The sequence below is a fragment of the Calypte anna genome, chromosome 21 (assembly GCF_003957555.1).
Source record: "Calypte anna isolate BGI_N300 chromosome 21, bCalAnn1_v1.p, whole genome shotgun sequence".
Classification (NCBI taxonomy): Eukaryota; Metazoa; Chordata; class Aves; order Apodiformes; family Trochilidae; genus Calypte; species Calypte anna.
The window spans coordinates 5,126,004-5,142,633 of record NC_044266.1 but is presented as its reverse complement, the minus strand read 5'-3'; the positions used below and the strand labels follow the sequence as shown (position 1 = coordinate 5,142,633).

Here is a 16,630-nt window from a genome sequence, read left to right as displayed (position 1 = left end):
CTGCTCACCTGAGGCCTGTTCCACTTTATCCAGAAGGAACAAGTTGCCCTCCTGCCTCATTTCCTGCAGCTTTACCAGACTGTGGTCTCCTCTTTAGACTGCTTGGTTTCTAATGAACCTCTCCATCCAAACTCACATCCCCCAACAGGAACGTAACAGAAAGCATCCCATGACTTAAAAAAACCTCAGCCAAGCAGATGGCTTTGCTTGTATCCTTGTCCAAACTTCACCTGCTTATTTGTCATATCACATGGATCTGGCATTAAAATAACCCCGTGAGGCTTTGGAATTAATGCCACATGGAGGTGAGGAGCAGTATCTGTGTCTCAGGGCTACTCTTTGAGGAAGTCTGAATATGTAGATCTGGATTAATGTAGATTTTATAAACCACTTATCTGCAGCAGAGCTGTAAGAACCAGACACTGGTTTGTTTCTAGCTGAAAGCTTTTAGAACCTTAATTACCTAGAGAGATGTACACAAAGCAGAATCTTTGGGGATCATCTAGAGCAGGGCAGGGTCACCTGGAGCAGGTGGCACAGGGTGGCATTCCAGGTTTGGAATGTCTCCAGGGATGGAGGCTCCACCACTGCTCTGGGCAGCCTGGCCCAGTGCTCCCCTTCATGTTTAGATGGGACCTCCTATGTTCAAGTTGGTGCCTGTTATCTCTGTCCTGTCCCTTGCTCCAGCCTCCTGACACCCACTTGGAAGATTTCAAAGCATTGATAAGATCCTCCCTCAGTTTTCTCCTCTCCAGACTAAGAAGACCCAAGTCTCTCAATCTTTCCTCCTAGGAGAGTTGTCCTAATCCCTTCACCACCTCTGTAGCCCTTTGCTGGACCCTCTCCAGCAGTCCCCTGTCCTCCCTGTGTGTCAGAGGAGGCTGAGGGGCCCCATCCTGCCCCAGGATTAGCAGTGCCTTCAGCAAAGCAAAGGGCCTGAGGGCTGTAGATGTTTTTGAAGCATTTTGCAGAAATTGAACTTTTGAGTTAAAGGGGTGGAAAGGAGAGGTGAGGCTAAAGCAAAGCAAAGCAAAGAGCAGCTGGGATATGAACCTCTGCTCCAGCAATTAAAAAACCAACCTGTCCCTACAGCTCTTTGTACCTTTGATCAGTCGATACCACTGTTTGCAGACAAGGGCAGCAGTTTTGTGCTCCTGGTAGGGTGAAAGGAAGGAGAGGATATATTCCAAAACCTCTTCAGGGAGCTCCAGCATTGATCTGTTATGCCTGGTCTCCTCAACCTCCTCCAGCTCAGCACGGGGCTCATCATCTTGCTCCATCGTCCCTTCCACCACAGCATCTTCTGGATCCACAGCCATGAAACCATCATCTTCACTGTCAGAGGAGCTGGCCATGGCATCCCACTTCAGAGCTGCATGGGGAGGAGGGAAAAAGGAAGGTCAGAGCACCAGGAATGTGTTTACAAGCCAAAGGTTACACCAGAGGTCATCAGGCTCTACCCCTGCCAACTCTAAGGCAAGGCTGTGGTTTCTGCACAGCTCTGAGCTGGGCTGCAGGGGATTTGGGAACCTTCTCCCAGGTGACTTCTTCATCTCTCCCCCCTCCCAGCCCAACCAGCATCTCCAGACTGCACCAGAGAGCAAAAATAAACCCCCCCTGAAGGAACTGCAGCCTTCCAACAGCCCTGCTCTCCTGGGAGACAGGGATCCCCTCTGAATCCAAGGTGAGACAGGAGGGAAGTGACAGCTTTGCAGCTTCTCCTCCCCTGGGAAACCAGTTCAGCCAGCAAGCCTGCCTCATCCCAGCACCACGGGGGGAACCTGCGGTGGTACATCCCCCCTGTACATCCCCTCTTGTTTTCTCTTGTTTTTTATTTATTAACCACTTGCCCGCAGTTGCTTACTGACAGCAAACAAGGAAAGAAAAAACCCCCAAAGGATTTACTGCTGACGAAAGGCTGGAATATCAAATATTGCATCCCCAGCTAGTCAGAACATCTTAAGGATAAGGTAACACGTTGCTGACAGAAATACACCAGGAAATAAATCCCTCTCAACGAGTGGCTGGGTCTAACCCAGCCCAGCTGGCATGGGCCCCACACCAAACCCAGTCCCACAACAAACCCCTGGCCCTACAACAAACCCCTGGCCCTGTTTCCTAGGGAGCAGCCTCCCTGTTCTGGAGGGAGCAGCAACATCTTTGCCTTCCAGTGCTGTGGGGCAAGGGATGGACTGCTCCATGGCCAGGACTGCTCCATGGCCAGAGCTCACACCAAACCAGCAGCTCCTCAGGATCTCACAGGCACTTTCTTTTCTACAAGCTGCAATCATGAATTCCCTTTTTATCCTTCCCCAGCACAGCAGGGTAAAATGAAGGGCTCATAACAGGGCACACCTCAGCTCCTTCATAGAGTCACAGTTTCATGGTTTGGGTTGGAAGGGATCTTAAAGCCCCCCCAGTGCCACCCCTGCCATGCTCAGGGACACCTCCCACCAGCCCAGGGTGCTCCAAGCCCCATCCAACCTTCAGCACTGCCAGGGATGGGGCAGCCACAGCTTCTCTGGGAAACCTGGGCCAGGGGCTCAGCACCCTCACCCCAAACAATTTCTTCCCCATCTCCAACCCCAATCTCCCCTCTGTCAGGTTAAAGCCATCACTCAGCAGGAGTTTCTCCCCACACCAGGAGGCAGAGCTTCCTCTGCCATCCCCAGGTCCCAGACTGACTGAGATGATGGGATCCAGACCAACACAGTCCCTGGGACCAATCTCACCTGCAGCCAGCCCAGGGAGTCAACTCACTCCTCTGGAGGGAAGACAAGAGACAGCTTTTTGCCCAACATACTGAAATTCAAGTAGTCTGGCTCACATTGATCACAAGCTACAGTCTTTTCCACAACTCTAAGAGTCACAGAAAACCCAGCTGGAAGGCACTCAAGTCACCAAGAACAACCAAAGCTGTTAGAAGCTCCCAGCAATGCAAACTCCTGTCTTCCCCAACCAGCCTCAGGGTTTTCCCTTCCTGGCAGAGATGGAGCTGAAGAGACCTGGGAATAGCAGGGAGCAGAGACGTGGAGCAGACAAGCTTGTCATGACAACTAATTGATGCTCAGATAAATGACATCTGACAGCATCACTCTCCACTTTTGTCAGGCTCCCTGATGAAGCAGCTTTTGAAAATCCAGGGGGCTGTCAATCTCTGGTGGAAACCACGTCAGAATGAACCTTGGAGTTCTCCTCCTAGCAGATGCTCAGCACGTTTCCCTTCTACCAGGCACTGTTGTGACAGGGAAAGCCTGAAAAACCCCAAACACTTTGAGACAGAGCTGTGGCTGCCAGTAAACCACGTGGCAGATAACACAGAAATTCCCACAGATTTAAGGAATGGGAAAACTAAAGGGAAAAAAAAAAAAAAAAAAGAGAGAGCAGAGCTGCACGAAAGAAAAATAAAATAAATAAAAACCCAGAGGGTTGGGTCTTTTCCTATTGTTGTGAACAGTTTGTGCTGATTTCCATCTCGACATGGCATGGCCAGGAGCCAAAGGGATGGGGATGCAGTGGGAGGTGGGAGGAATGAGGGTTGGTCCCTGTCTCAAGGCTTGGGAAAGCAGAGAGCAGCACCCAGGTGGAGCAGGAGGCATTTCACACCCTAAAAAACGGGCTAGAAAACCAAACAGAAGAGCATTTGCATCCAGATCAGGTACAATGGGACACCTGTGGGTGACAACGCTGAGCATAAGCCTGGGCTCAACAGGTTCACACACGACATCTGCTCTGTTATGAAGGTTTCAAAGCAAAGATTATGTGTTTCCCAACAGCTTTTATTTACCCTTTAAATAACACCCAAAACCTGCTGGGGGAAGGCAGCTGAGAAGTGCAGAGATGCACACCCTGCAAGCAGGGTTTGGTTTCTTGCCCCCCCTCCCCTCTAATTATTAAATCCCAATTTTGATCCTCTGGAAGAGGCTTGGGAACAGCACAGCTCAGCAAGTTAAACACAGGGACAAAACAGCTCTAAGGCCAATTTTTAAATGCAGGAGGAGCAAGGGAACCCCTCAGGGCTTCAAATATCACATGGATGGAGGAGCTGCACTGAGTAGTGCCTGGGCTTACCAGACCACTTGACAACATTCTAAATATTCAAACACCTTCATTTTGCTAGGTCCTCATTTTCTAAACATCTGAGGGGAAGAAATAACCAGCCTCCAAGTTTTCACACCCAGCCTCCAAGCTTCCACCCCCATGCTGTGTTATTTTTCCTCCAAGGATAACAATAAACTCAGCTCCCAGCAGGCAAGTGGCTGTCACTCCAACCTTCCAAGCCTGCCCTGCCCTGGATGCAGGTGTTGCTGGGAATAACCCCCCCCTGGACAGCAGAGAGGGAAAAACTCTTTGCTGAAAAGGGAAAAGCTTAAGGAACAGGGGAACAGGGAGCTAAAGCATCCCAGCCAGCTCCTAGTAGCCAGCTTCCAGCTTCCAAGCCTGCCCTGCCCTGGATGCAGGTGTTGCTGGGAATAACCCCCCCTGGACTGCAGAGAGGGAAAAACTCCTTGCTGAAAAGGGAAAAGCTTAAGGAGCAGGGTAACAGGGAGCTAAAAGCATCCCAGCCAGCTCCTAGTAGCAGTTATCCAGCAGATCCAAAGGGAAGATCCCATGGCAGTGTTCTGACTTGTCACTTGAGGAGCAGAGCAGCGTTTCTGTCCTGGCAGCATTTCAGGGGGATGCAGAAGGTGCTTTCTCACTCATCTTGGCTCTCCAGGTGCTCTCTGCTTGCTCTGAGCTGGGCTTCAGTTTGCACATGGGCTAAAATTCATCTCTGTGCACTCAGAGAGCTGCAATAAAGGGATTCAGGCAGCTGTGTCTCATCCAAAAATATGTGCAATTCCATTAACTTGCCAGGACAGATCCAGGAGTCTCGTTCTGCTTGGACCCATTGCTGGGAAGACCAACCCGAGCCCCTCGAAGCACCATGTTGTATTTTGCACCCTACAGCTCCCCCAGTCCTGAAGAATTGCCTTCATATTCTGGCATTAGAGAAGTTTTACAGTGTTCAGAAATGAGCCTAAAGCCCTACAGAGGAGAAACAGCAGCTGCTTAAAATAACACGCCGAGAAATGCTAGAAGGGCAATGGAAGCAGAGCTCTGCTAGTGCTGATCAGATCTGCCTGGTCCTCCTGAAAGCTGTGCCTCTGCCAGCTGGCAAAACACTTCATAACTCCCTCCTTTCAGAGCATTTTAATTTTCCCTCTCTCTCCTCCTGATACAATTTAAGAACCTGCTATTTATTCTGCTAAAGCAATTACTATCCGCTGCAGTGGAACAAACAGGTGGGGAATATTAAATGCCAGCAAAAAAAACCCCCCAAAACAACAAACCCTGGGTTTAAGCTCTTCTCAAAGCTCAGTAGTGTCCTGAGAACCCCGTCGTGATCCATCCCCTACCTGCAGGCATCTCTCCTGGTCCCATGGACCCCAATTCACAGGCGTGGGTGGCATCAGTGGTTCCCATCCTGAGCTACCTCCTCTTCTCCACAACTCACAGCTGGTTTAAGAAGTGCTTGAACCCACAGGGTTTTTGACCTGGCTTTTTTTTTTTTTTTTTTAAAAAAAAAAGTCAACAGATTTTAAGGGATAAAAAAAAAAAAAAAAAAGCCTCCAAGGGAAAGTTCTTGAATGAAAATAAGAGGCTGTGCAATAGTACTGAGTCAGAGCACATTAGTCATGAGGGAATGCTCATTTTCACATGCCACAGAAAAATTCTCTCTCCCAACAGGATTGTAGAAGCAATGTTCTCACCCAGGGAAAAAAAATGACAAAGGTGTGTGAAAGGACCCAGCCCTGGCAGGCTGAGTGCTGGGCTGGAAGGAGAAAGGGACTCTGCAGAACCCAATGGTTAATTGCACTTGGCAATCAGGAGCTAAGGTGTTAATTTAGGGGTGGAAGACACCGACTGGCTCTAACCCAGTCCAGACTCTTCCTTATACCCTGCAACTGCTTATTCTGCTTGTCAACAGCCCCACCACCATGGCAGGAGAAAGTTTATGGAGCTATTTAGACCTTTTAGGCTTATTTTCTTATGCAGTTTAAAAAAAAACCAACAGCCTCCTCTATCAGATGGATGCATTAATAATCAGATGGATCATTAATAATCTCCTTTCCTTGAGAAAAAATCCTCTCTGGTTTGGGAAGGATTCTTTTGACATTATTTTGTTGTTTGTCTCCTGCAGCTCTGCCATCAAGAACTCTGCTGGCAGCTTCTCCCCCTCCAGTTTGGTTTTTGCTACTACCAATTGCTCTAGAAAAAGCCCCGAGACCTTTTCTAGTAATAAAAGAAGGAAAAATCAAGCACTCTTTCCTAGGCAGAAGCACATTATTTTATGACAGTGACAGCACAGGGAGCAAAAGGTCTGCGGGAGCCATGGGACAGGGATCAACACCATTAACTAAACCACTTCCAGTCCTCCACCACCTGCCCCAGTTAGAGCTGAAGGATTTGAAACTCAACTGCCAGACAAGTTCAAGTTCTTTTTATTCAAACAAAGCCTCTGGGAAGCTGAAGGATGAGCAATATCCTGCACTGTGCCCCGAGGAAGGAGCGTGGCCTCGGGGACACCTGCACCTCGCTTTGCTTCTTATCCCTGCAGAACAGGCAGCCACCAGGGCTTTGAAGCTTTTGCCTTTTTGTTGCCTTTTGACAGGAAATTGGATTGTTTCTTTCATCTAAGACCCAGCTTTGCCCACGAGAAAGGAAGGTTTCCTCAATTCCAGCTGCAAGCTGGAAAATTCAGAGGTGTCAAACTTCCCTGTGCTACGTCCCTCCTGGAGAGGCAGTGGTTTTATGGAGAAAAAAAATCTAAATTATGTGATTTGTTTTGCAGTTCCCTATAACCTGCTCTGTCCTGAAATGGAACAGCACGATTTTAATTGGTATTATTGTAATTAAAAGGTTGGGAGACCAAGCAGAGCCCCCTCCCAGCCCGATGCTGATGAGCTGACCCGCAGCTACGCCCGATTCCTGAACCTTTCTATTCAGAGCTTGCAGAGAAAATCCCACCTCAAAGTAGTAACATCCCATTACACAGCAAGATTTGTGGCCCAAACAGCACAGCTAACCTAAAAATAAATTCTGCCTGATCTGTCTTCCTACAGAATTAAAGCACTGAAAATGAGAAAGCAAATTTGAGGTTAATCCTGGGCTTATTACAGGAACACGGCCCTGGGAAGCACAGGGTTTTCCTGCTTGTGTTTGGCTCATGGGAAGAAGAGACAGGAATGTTTAATGACCCCACACTTCAGGTGTGCACAGCAAACCCCACCATTTGAATTTGCTAATGGGATAGAGGATGAAACCTCAGGAATGGCCTAAAAGCTGAGGGAAATATCAACAAATCAAGAACCAGACCAAAAAGCAAAGGCACTGTCTCCAGGGGTCCCTGCAGAACGAGCCCAGAGCTTCAATGTCCAACCAAACCCCTTCAAATCCATCCATAATAAATGGGATTTGGAGAGTTCTTAGCTTCTTTTGACAGCCTCATTACCCTTAAACCAGCTTAAGTTGTTGAAAACCTGTTGAAATCTGGTTTGATAAGCACCAGCAGCTGTTGTATTACTTGCTTAGGTACCACCAGAGCTCACGTGTTGGCAAATAAATCCCCTGCTTCATCCCACTGGGCATTAAACACTAACTTTAAAAATGATTTCTGATAAAAATTGAAAAAAATGAAAAAATTAAACCTTCCACATGCACATTTCCAACTCTGCAATCTCAGTTAACATCAGGCAATCAACCCTAGCTTGAGTTTCCCAAACACAAAAAGGGTTATTTTGGTAACTTAGACCCAAATTTGGGTTGTTTTGGTTTTTTGGGTTGTTTTTTTTTTTTTTTTGAAGACTGTTCTGCTTGGGTGCATTACCCAGCTGGGTCTGCACCTAGATTTGCTCTTGTGATCTGTCCCCCTGGACTGAAATCTCCCTAAATTTTGCAGGGATGTAACCAAAGAGGATTTGGGGCTCACACACTCCCTCTGCTGGCTCCCTGCAAGCCTCTAATTAAAATTATTCTCACTTGAACTTTTCCCAGCAAAACAAATAATTATGATTCATTTCAAAACCAAGGCAAAACCACAGGCTTGCCAGCAAACGAGAATGAGCCCTAAACAAGCAAATAACAGGCTGCAAAAGAGAGGAATTTTCAAGCAAACGTGCAGATGTTTCTCCTGGTGTAACCCACACCAGCCAAGGACAAAGAGTTTGTGCTGAGGGGATGAAAACATCCCAGGTGATTCTGGTACCAAACCTGCCCAGAGGGTGATCCATCAGCAACAAGGTGAGGAAAACAGACACCAGGTGAAACCCCAGTGTGATCCTGACTGACTGACAGGTAAGTCTGAAAACACAACTGGAGAAACATCCTCTGTGTTTACACATCCAGCCAGCACAACCTCCACTGCAATGTCCAAACCAAGCCAGAACACCTGCTCAGGCAAAATGATTCCATCTCAAGCCTGGAAGTATCTTAGAAAAGGGTTTGTTAACAAATCCAGGAGGCACCCAAACCCCCTGGGTGACTTCAGTCCTTATTTTCTAACAGACTTCATTGGATTTGATTCGGTGCAGTTGGGAGGATTTGTTTAGACACAGCCCAAGGAACCCAAACTGTTCCCAGCACAATTCCCACTAAAGTGCTTGTCCAGGAAAGCCCTGGATCCCATCCACCTCCTCCAGCCCAGCCAGGGCAGCTTGGGAAGCAGCAAAATGTCATTTCCTACCAGTGCATCCCTCCTGGTTGAGCCTCTGCTGACACAGGGGGTGGATGGACATTTTTCCTCTTGGAAAACTTGTTTGGTCTCCAGGATTTGGAGCTTTCCTGCCCTCAGGGGGGGTCTTTCCTCTCCCTTTCACAGCCTGTGAAATTTGGGGAAACTTGGCCAAGAGGAAACAGACTCAAGTTGCCCAGGGGAGGTTTAGGTTGGAGATTGGAACAATTTGTTCCTGGAAAGGGCTCTCAGGCTGCCCAGGGCAGGGGTGAAATCCCCATCCCTGGAGGGGTTCAAAAAGCCCATGCAGAAGTGGCACTTTGGGACATGGTTTAGTGGCCCTGGCTGGGCTGATGGGCAGCATTGATCTTAAAGGTCTTTTCCAACCTTAATGATTCTTGGATTCTGCAGCTTAAATTCACAACCCCCAATGTTCCTCTACCAACAGAGAAACACAAATCATGAGCAGCCCTGAGACTTTTCATCTGGGAGTGGAGGTGTGCTCCAGGGTCTTTCCTGAAGGGAAACAAACCCAGAAGGATGCAGTGGAAAAACCCCAGGATTAGCACAGACCAGTGGCCAAGGTTTAATTTCAATTGATCTCCAGAGCTTGCAGAGGGAGTGCTGACCTGGCAGCAATCTGCTGACACAAAGTTTTTCCCTCTGTGAGCCAGGAGGGCACCCAAATATCTGGGTACCACCACCTCGAGATGGACACCAGCAGTGTGGGAGTGCTGCAAAGGATGCTCCCCTCCCACCTTCCCTCCTCCTGCATCAAGGATGGATCCCACTGTGTGTCTGACAACACAAATGTGTCTCAGGGATGTCCCCTCACCCAATCTCATCAAATACATTTGGACACCACCTTCAAACCAGTTTGTGTAATCCCCAGTGCAAAACCTTTGCTCTGGAGTTGCCCACTGCCCAAGAGCAGGGCTGGAAGAGAGCAGAGGAGGGAAGGGCAGAGCTGAGGGCTTGACCAGCACCTGCAACAAGAGACCAAACAGCTTTGCTCTCTCAACAGTGGAAAAAGAAAAGGAGTTTGCCCTGACAGACCCACAGCAAACACCTCCTGCCCAGCCTGACCTTCACCACCTTCCCCAGTGGGTGTCCCAGTGCCTGGCTCCTCAGTGTCCTGGCAGTAATTAATCCCATTTTCCAGGTAAAGGAACAAAAGCACTGAGGTCAAGCAAGGGATTACACCACTGGAGGTTCCTGGCTCCCTGACCCGTGCTGCAGAAATGAGGCCACAGCCTCTCCTGGGGGAAGGTGAACGTGGGAAGGTGCCAAGAGCTGGGGTTTGCTTTTGGGGTGAGCTGGGAACAAAGATGTGCTCAGCAGAGCAGGGGGATGAAAACCAGGGAGATTTCTGAAAAGCAAGCACAGAGCTTAAGTGCTTGAAGCAGGCTCGAGTGCATCCATTCAGAATGTGCCTGAATTCATCACTGGGTTGGTTTGGGGTTTTTTTGTAGCAGATATTTCTTAGGGACGGCAGCACCCACCCAGCAGGCTCTGCAAGTGTAAGTCCACACAGCACAGAATCACAGAAACCTTGTGGTTGGAAAAGACCTTGAAAAAAGTCCAACCTGAACCCAACCACCCAACTCCCTCCAACCTCAGAGAGGGGAGACTGAGGTTGGACATGGGGCAGAAATTGTTTGGGGTGAGGGTGCTGAGCCCCTGGCCCAGGTTTCCCAGAGAAGCTGTGGCTGCCCCATCCCTGGCAATGCTGAAGGTTGGATGGGGCTTGGAGCACCCTGGGCTGATCTGTAAGGTCCCTCCCATCCCAACCCATTCCAGGATCCTGGCAGTGAGCAGCAGGATTGCTCCTCTCCCTGTGCCAAAGCTTCTGCTGAACACACTTCTCCCCCAAACCACCACCTTTGGGGGAAAATTCCCAACCTGTTCCCAGGTTAATGCCATTTATCCTGAGCAGCATTCCTTTATCTCTTCCAGGAGGTGAAGAGATGGGACAGGAAGGATAAATAAATCCTTTCATTTTTGGCAATAGCAGTGTGCCAGACAGCCCGTGGGGTTACAGAACAGCTCTGCCTCCCCCCAACATCCCAGCTTTGGGGTGCCAAAAAAAAAAAAAAAAAAAAAATAGGGCTGAAGGCAGAGGAAGGAGCTGAGCACCATGTGAGAGGTTACAAACAGCTCTGAGCTGACCTGGAAAGCAGCTGAGCCACCTACAGGGAGCTACAACTGGCACTTCAACTTACAATGGATTTGACAAGAGGTATCCTGAGCCTCCCAACAGGCTGAAGGGGGATTTGTTGCTGTTTCCACACTTTTGGAGTCTGCCTGACTTTTTCTGGGTAGTTTATATTCCCCTGCTAAAGAAAGAGGCAATGGAGTGAGAAGCAAAAGCAGCAGGAGCTGGGATGCAGAGGCTAAAGGGATCACCCCCTGGCTGCCACACATCCAAACTGGTTGTTTAGTGAGGCTCAAAAAAATAGGAAGTGTTAAATATCAAGCAAGAGAAGACAAAAAAAGAGAGAGAAGTCACATCCACCCAAGCAAATAAAAGATTCAGGCAAATGGGGCTAATTTCAAATTATTCATCCCTACCTCTTCATCCAAGTCCCAGCTTTCCCCAAAGACCTCAGCATCCCAAGCTCTCCCCTCATTAGCATCCCAAACGAGATGGGTACCATGGAACCACAAAACTGCCTCAGTTGGCCAAGACCTTTAGGATCACCAAGCCCAAGCAGCACCACCCTGAGAGCCCAGGACTTCCCAGCACCCAACAGTCAGGTTCAGGAGGGGCTGAAACATCTCAGTTGTCCCCTCTGTGTCCACTGAAGGGGTCCAGGAGGTTTGGGAGAGCCCCTGCAGCAGCTGTGACCAGGAAAAAAACCAGCCAGGCTGGAAACAAACACAGGAAGAGTGTGAACTCCACGGGAGGGATTCAAGGAGGAACTGAACTAAAGATTTGTAGACTGGATGCCACGATGGTGCAGAGGGAGCTGCTACTTGGGTTTCTTGTTTAAGGTGCTCTGGGCAGAGCCAGAGGATGTGATGTGCACCTGATGGCAGGGAGAAGAGAAAGTGCAGATTCACTGAAAGGGTTTGATTTCTGCAAAGTCACATTTTGCTTTTTTTAATAGGCTCAATACCCTGCACAGGCTCAGCCCCCTGCTCTGAGAGGACAACTGCACTGAAGGGACGTGGGACCCTTTGTGACAGCCCAACTCCACCACTGGTACCACCAGGGGCTCTCCAGGGTGATAAACCCCACCAAAACAGTGAATGAACCTATCATAAATTCCCCAACCTCAAAAGCTTTGGGATGAACAGCTGCTTCCCACAGCCACTCCAACTTAACACCAAGTTTTCAACATTGATGAGCTGCTTTTTATCCAGAAATCCAAAAATCAGCAAGCCAGCAATGAGCTTTTTGCCCACCAAAAGGTGTCAGAGAGCAGTAACACGCCCAGCTATGCAGGAAGGGCATCACAGCACATGGGCTTTGGGTATTTCTGGACATTATTTGCAGCATTCAGGGCCAGTCCCTTGCTTTTACACCTCTGGCAGGAGGCAGCCTGGAGCAGGACACATCCAGGTGTTGTCCCTTCACAACCAGCTCAGCCAAAAGCAGCTTTCCAGGGAAAATGTCTCCTGTGGAAACCTCGGATGCACCTGGAGCCACCTCAGTGCTCTGAGGTCTGACAAGCAAAGTGTTCCCACAGCACAGCAGTGTCACCCTAACGAGAAATCCCCCCAAAATCCAAGCAGCTCTGCACCAAAATCCCCCATCCTGACAATATCTGCTCAAGCACTGAAGAAATTAAGTCCCACAAGGGTTTCAAAATGAGCCTGAAACCTGTGGAGAGATGCAGGGTGGCTGAGCTGCCAAACACCACTGAGTAGGGGGGAAAGGAACATTTTTAAGTTGCTGATGTTTCAGGAGGTGTTGGTGAAGATAAATATTTCAAAAATAAAAGTAGGGAAGGATATGAATTATTCCTCACAGAAATGAGGAAGTGAACACAGTCCCCAGCATGGTCTGACATGAATGAAAAAAACCCAAACCCTGGGAGAACATCTGCAGCTCCTCAAACAGATGGATCCACATTTCCTGCTCAACACAAGCCATCATTTTCACCGTGGATGTGTCACCCCCCTCTCCTTTAATCTAAGGCACAAGTGAGTTCAAAAGGGATTTTGACCTGAATTTCTAACCTACATCAGAAAACTGCATTAGCTGCTAAAGGCAGCACAGCCCAGATACCTCACTGCATGGCTCAGGGATGGCAGAACCACAGGAAAACGTGCTCTGAAAGGAGCAATTACCTGGAGAAACACCCATCCAGCACGTTACCAGGGCCAGCAGATCCCTTTTCAGGGGTTTTTACCTGGATTTGCACTGAAGCTGAGCCTGGTTCTGGCTCTGACACCTTTTCCAAGCCCTCCCAGACAGCCCCAGGCGATGCTGTACTTGGGCTCCAACCTGATTTATGTTCAACCTTAAGTTTGGGAGGACAAAGCCCAAATTGATGGTTTACAACAAAGCCTCCCAGGACTAAACACACAGGGAAAACCAACTTCCCTTGGAGAGGCAGCTCTGTTTACACAGAAAGTGGGAAGTCTCTTCCAGCAGCACTCGCTGACATCCTGGGGAAGAGGCAGTGGGAGAATCCCAAGCTTGGAAACCCCAGAGTGGTGTCCTGGGAATGAACAGAACCTCCTCATCCTCTGCTCCACACCTACAGGGGCTCAGGGGAGACCTCAGGACCATGTTCAGTACTTAGAGGGGGCTACAGAGCAGATGGAGACTCCCTATGGACAAGGAGTCCCCTGGGGAAGCCAAGGGGCAATGGGCACAAGGTGCTCCTGGGGAGATTCCCATGGGACACAAGAGGAAAACTTCTCCCCATGAGGAGAGTCAGAGCTTGGAATGGTCTCCCAGGGGAAGGGGTGGATTCCCCAACTTTGGGAAGTTTGAAGTCTCAGCTGAGCCATCTCACATCAAGAATAACATTAGAAGGGTTGGACCTGGTGATCCTTGGGGTCCCTTCAGAGCTGACACTCTGTGATTCTGTGACACAACTGCTGCCACTCCTGTTAAATGTCAAGATTATATACATTAAATTTTCTGGAATTAAGGACAGTTGAGCACATCCCCACTATCCTTGGGAACAAAGAGCCCCCTCCAGAAGGTGCCTGACACAGCAGGTAAGTGCATCGAGCTCCCCAGCTCAGAGGTTACACACAGCAGCACCACTAAACCTCCCTGAGCTTTACACCAACCCCAGGCAGGGCAAGGACATTTGTCTGCAAATGATTTCTTCCAGGGGCTGCTTCAACAGCCAAACTCAGACAATGCAGAGCCCCAGGGACTCAAGGCTGTAGAGACACAAGTTCAGAGCACAGCTGCTGCCTTTGGAAGTCCAGCAGGGCAAAGCACCACAACACCACCACCTTTCCAGCCCAAGTGCTTCAGCTGGCAGCGTGGAAAAAAATGCTGCTTGGGTAGAGACACCCAGCATCCCAGGGGAAACAGCAGGAAAAACACCTCCACCAGGTAAAAACAACTCCAGCAGCCCTGGTGGAGAGGGCTGAACCCCAAGCAGTGACACCACCATTCCTCCCTCTGCCAGAGAGACCCTGCAGAGCCCACCCCCCCCCCGGATTCTCCTTTTCTTCTCTCCTGACTCTGCCCCCAGGGACAAGCCACCAGTGCTCCACCTTTTCCAGCATGAGCAACAGGGAAAGGAAGACCACAGAACCATGGAATGAGTTGGGTTGGAGGGACCTTAAAGCCCCCCCAGTGCCACCCCTGCCATGCTCAGGGACACCTCCCACCAGCCCAGGGTGCTCCAAGCCCCATCCAACCTTCAGCACTGCCAGGGATGGGGCAGCCACAGCTTCTCTGGGAAACCTGGGCCAGGGGCTCAGCACCCTCACCCCAAACAATTTCTGCCCCATCTCCAACCTCAATCTCAAGCTCCAGATGGTGGTGGGAACACCCAGTTATTTCCCCAGCACTCAGGAAATAACAGTGAGGCTCTACACTCCCCCGGTGCCCCCCAGCTCAGAGGTTTGGCTCTCCAGAAGGGCTGTGAGGGCTGCAATCAGAAGCAGCTCATTAGGACACTGCTGGGTTATCCCTAATTGGGGGCTTCCCGAGACCCTGGGTCGATCCAGCCTGCAGGCTCTGAAGAGCAGGCTGGGTGCAGCCAGCCAGACACCCAGGTTACAAATTTAGGTCAGCAGCACCTCAGATGGAATTTATTTCAATGCCTGTCCCGTTTAGTGAAGGGGAAGACTCCCAGGTGGTGGCAGCCCGGCTCATCAGTGCTAATTAAAGCCATCTGAAGGCAAACACCATTCCCAGCAATCACTCAGGCTCACCTGAGACACCCAACCCAGCACCCACCTAACCCACTGCTTCACCATCCTGCAGCCAGCAGCATTTCAGACATTCAGACTTCTCTTTTGTTCTCCCACCCAGCAGTAACCGGAGTTGAGGTTGTGAAGAGGGAGACACCAAAGCTCTGCTCCCACCCTTCCTGCTCTGAAAACCCCAGAGGGTTTGAAGCAGAGACACAAAAATCCCCCCCCCTGGAGAGGTTTGGGCAGGAGATAATCCACCCGAGAGAGCCCCTGCAGTGGCTGCTCAGCCCAGCCCCGCTGTGACCAAGAATAAAATAATAATATTCATAAAGAAAACCCTAATTAAACCACCAGCAAGAGATTATCGGCAAAGCCACCGGGGGAGCAGCCCCACGAACCCCACGGGGGGTGTCCCCACCACTGATTTAACACGAGGCTTCCACACCAAATCCACCAACTCCACCCCACCAAACCCACACGTGTAAATACATCAAAACATCCATAGGGTGCTGAGGAGCAGCACAGGAGGCAGGGAGAAGGCAGAGCTGACTCCAGGGCTGGATTCACACCGAGTTATTTGGGGGATACCTGAGCCCCAGCCGCACCTTTGTGTTCCCCCCCCGGAGCCGGGGCAGCCCCAGCACCCCCTGCCAGCCCAGCACCCAGCCCCCAGCCCGGGGGGAACCCGGGGGTTCCGGGGGCACAGAGGTTCCCTCCCCAGCAGCCGTCACCGTGTCCCGCTGGGCGGGCAGCGCAGGGCAGGGCAGGGGGGTCCCTTACCGGGTCGAGCAGCGCTCGGGAGGGGCTGCAGCAACCGGAAGGGCCCTGCCCTCACCGGGGACACCCGGGAAGGGAGGTGAGGAGAGGGGGGGATGTCGAGGGTCCCCCTCAGCCTTGGCCTGTGCCGCCCCGCTCCCCGGGGAAGGGGCGCTGCCCGCCGCCGGCCGCCGCCGCTCCCCTCGCTTCTCCCTGCCCGCTCCCGGCAGCCGCACCGCGGGGTCGCTCACCTGCCCCCGGCGCGGCTCTGCCGGGCCCTCAGTGCTGCAGGCGGTGAGGCCGCCGCGTCTCCCCGGTGACGGCTCTGCCCGGTGCCGCCATCTTCCTCCCCTCCCCTCCCCTCCTCCCCTCCCTCCGCCGCCGCCGCCGCCGCTCCGGGGCCGGGGAGCGCGCGTTGCGCATGCGCGGGCCGGCCCCGCGTCACATGACCGCGACGGGGAGGAGGGCCCGGGGAGGGTCACGTGGTTGCCCCGCCATGCTGGGAAGGTCACGGCCCTCCCGCCCCAACCTCCTGCCGGGAGGGCGCGGACGCCATGTTGGGAAGGTCCCCGCCATGTTGGCAGTGGCGGGAAGGCGGGGCCGCCATGTTGGGGAGGTCGGCTCTGAGGAGAAAGGTGGCAGGGAGGCTCCCTCTGCCCCCTGGCCGCACCCGAGCACTCGGCCGCCCCGTTTCTCCTCACCTTTCGCCCTTTCCCGGGCTCTAGACATCCCCGGGGAGGCACAGCGGGGGAGTGGGGACCCACGGGACCAGGTTCCCCCTCACGGCCCCGCCATGGCCTTGCCTTTCCCCAGAGGCCCCGG

At 51.3% G+C, this 16,630-nt stretch overlaps 1 protein-coding gene across 2 annotated transcripts in view; it reads right to left on the bottom strand.

Annotated features, from left to right (window-relative positions):
* Window positions 1-16,154, bottom strand: part of FBXO42 (F-box protein 42) — a 48,341-nt gene extending 32,187 nt beyond the window's left edge. The window contains exons 1-2 of one of the 2 annotated variants that reach the window (XM_030463701.1): window positions 16,060-16,154; window positions 1,103-1,372 (exon numbers count right to left, since the gene is read on the bottom strand). In XM_030463701.1, the coding sequence (XP_030319561.1) occupies window positions 1,103-1,355 (253 nt within the window). In that variant the 5' untranslated portion in view covers window positions 1,356-1,372; window positions 16,060-16,154. Of the gene's footprint in view, window positions 1-1,102; window positions 1,373-5,399; window positions 5,421-16,059 lie in introns of those variants that run through there. The other variant, XM_030463700.1, reaches the window with a different exon arrangement.
* Window positions 16,155-16,630: the final 476 nt, after the last annotated feature.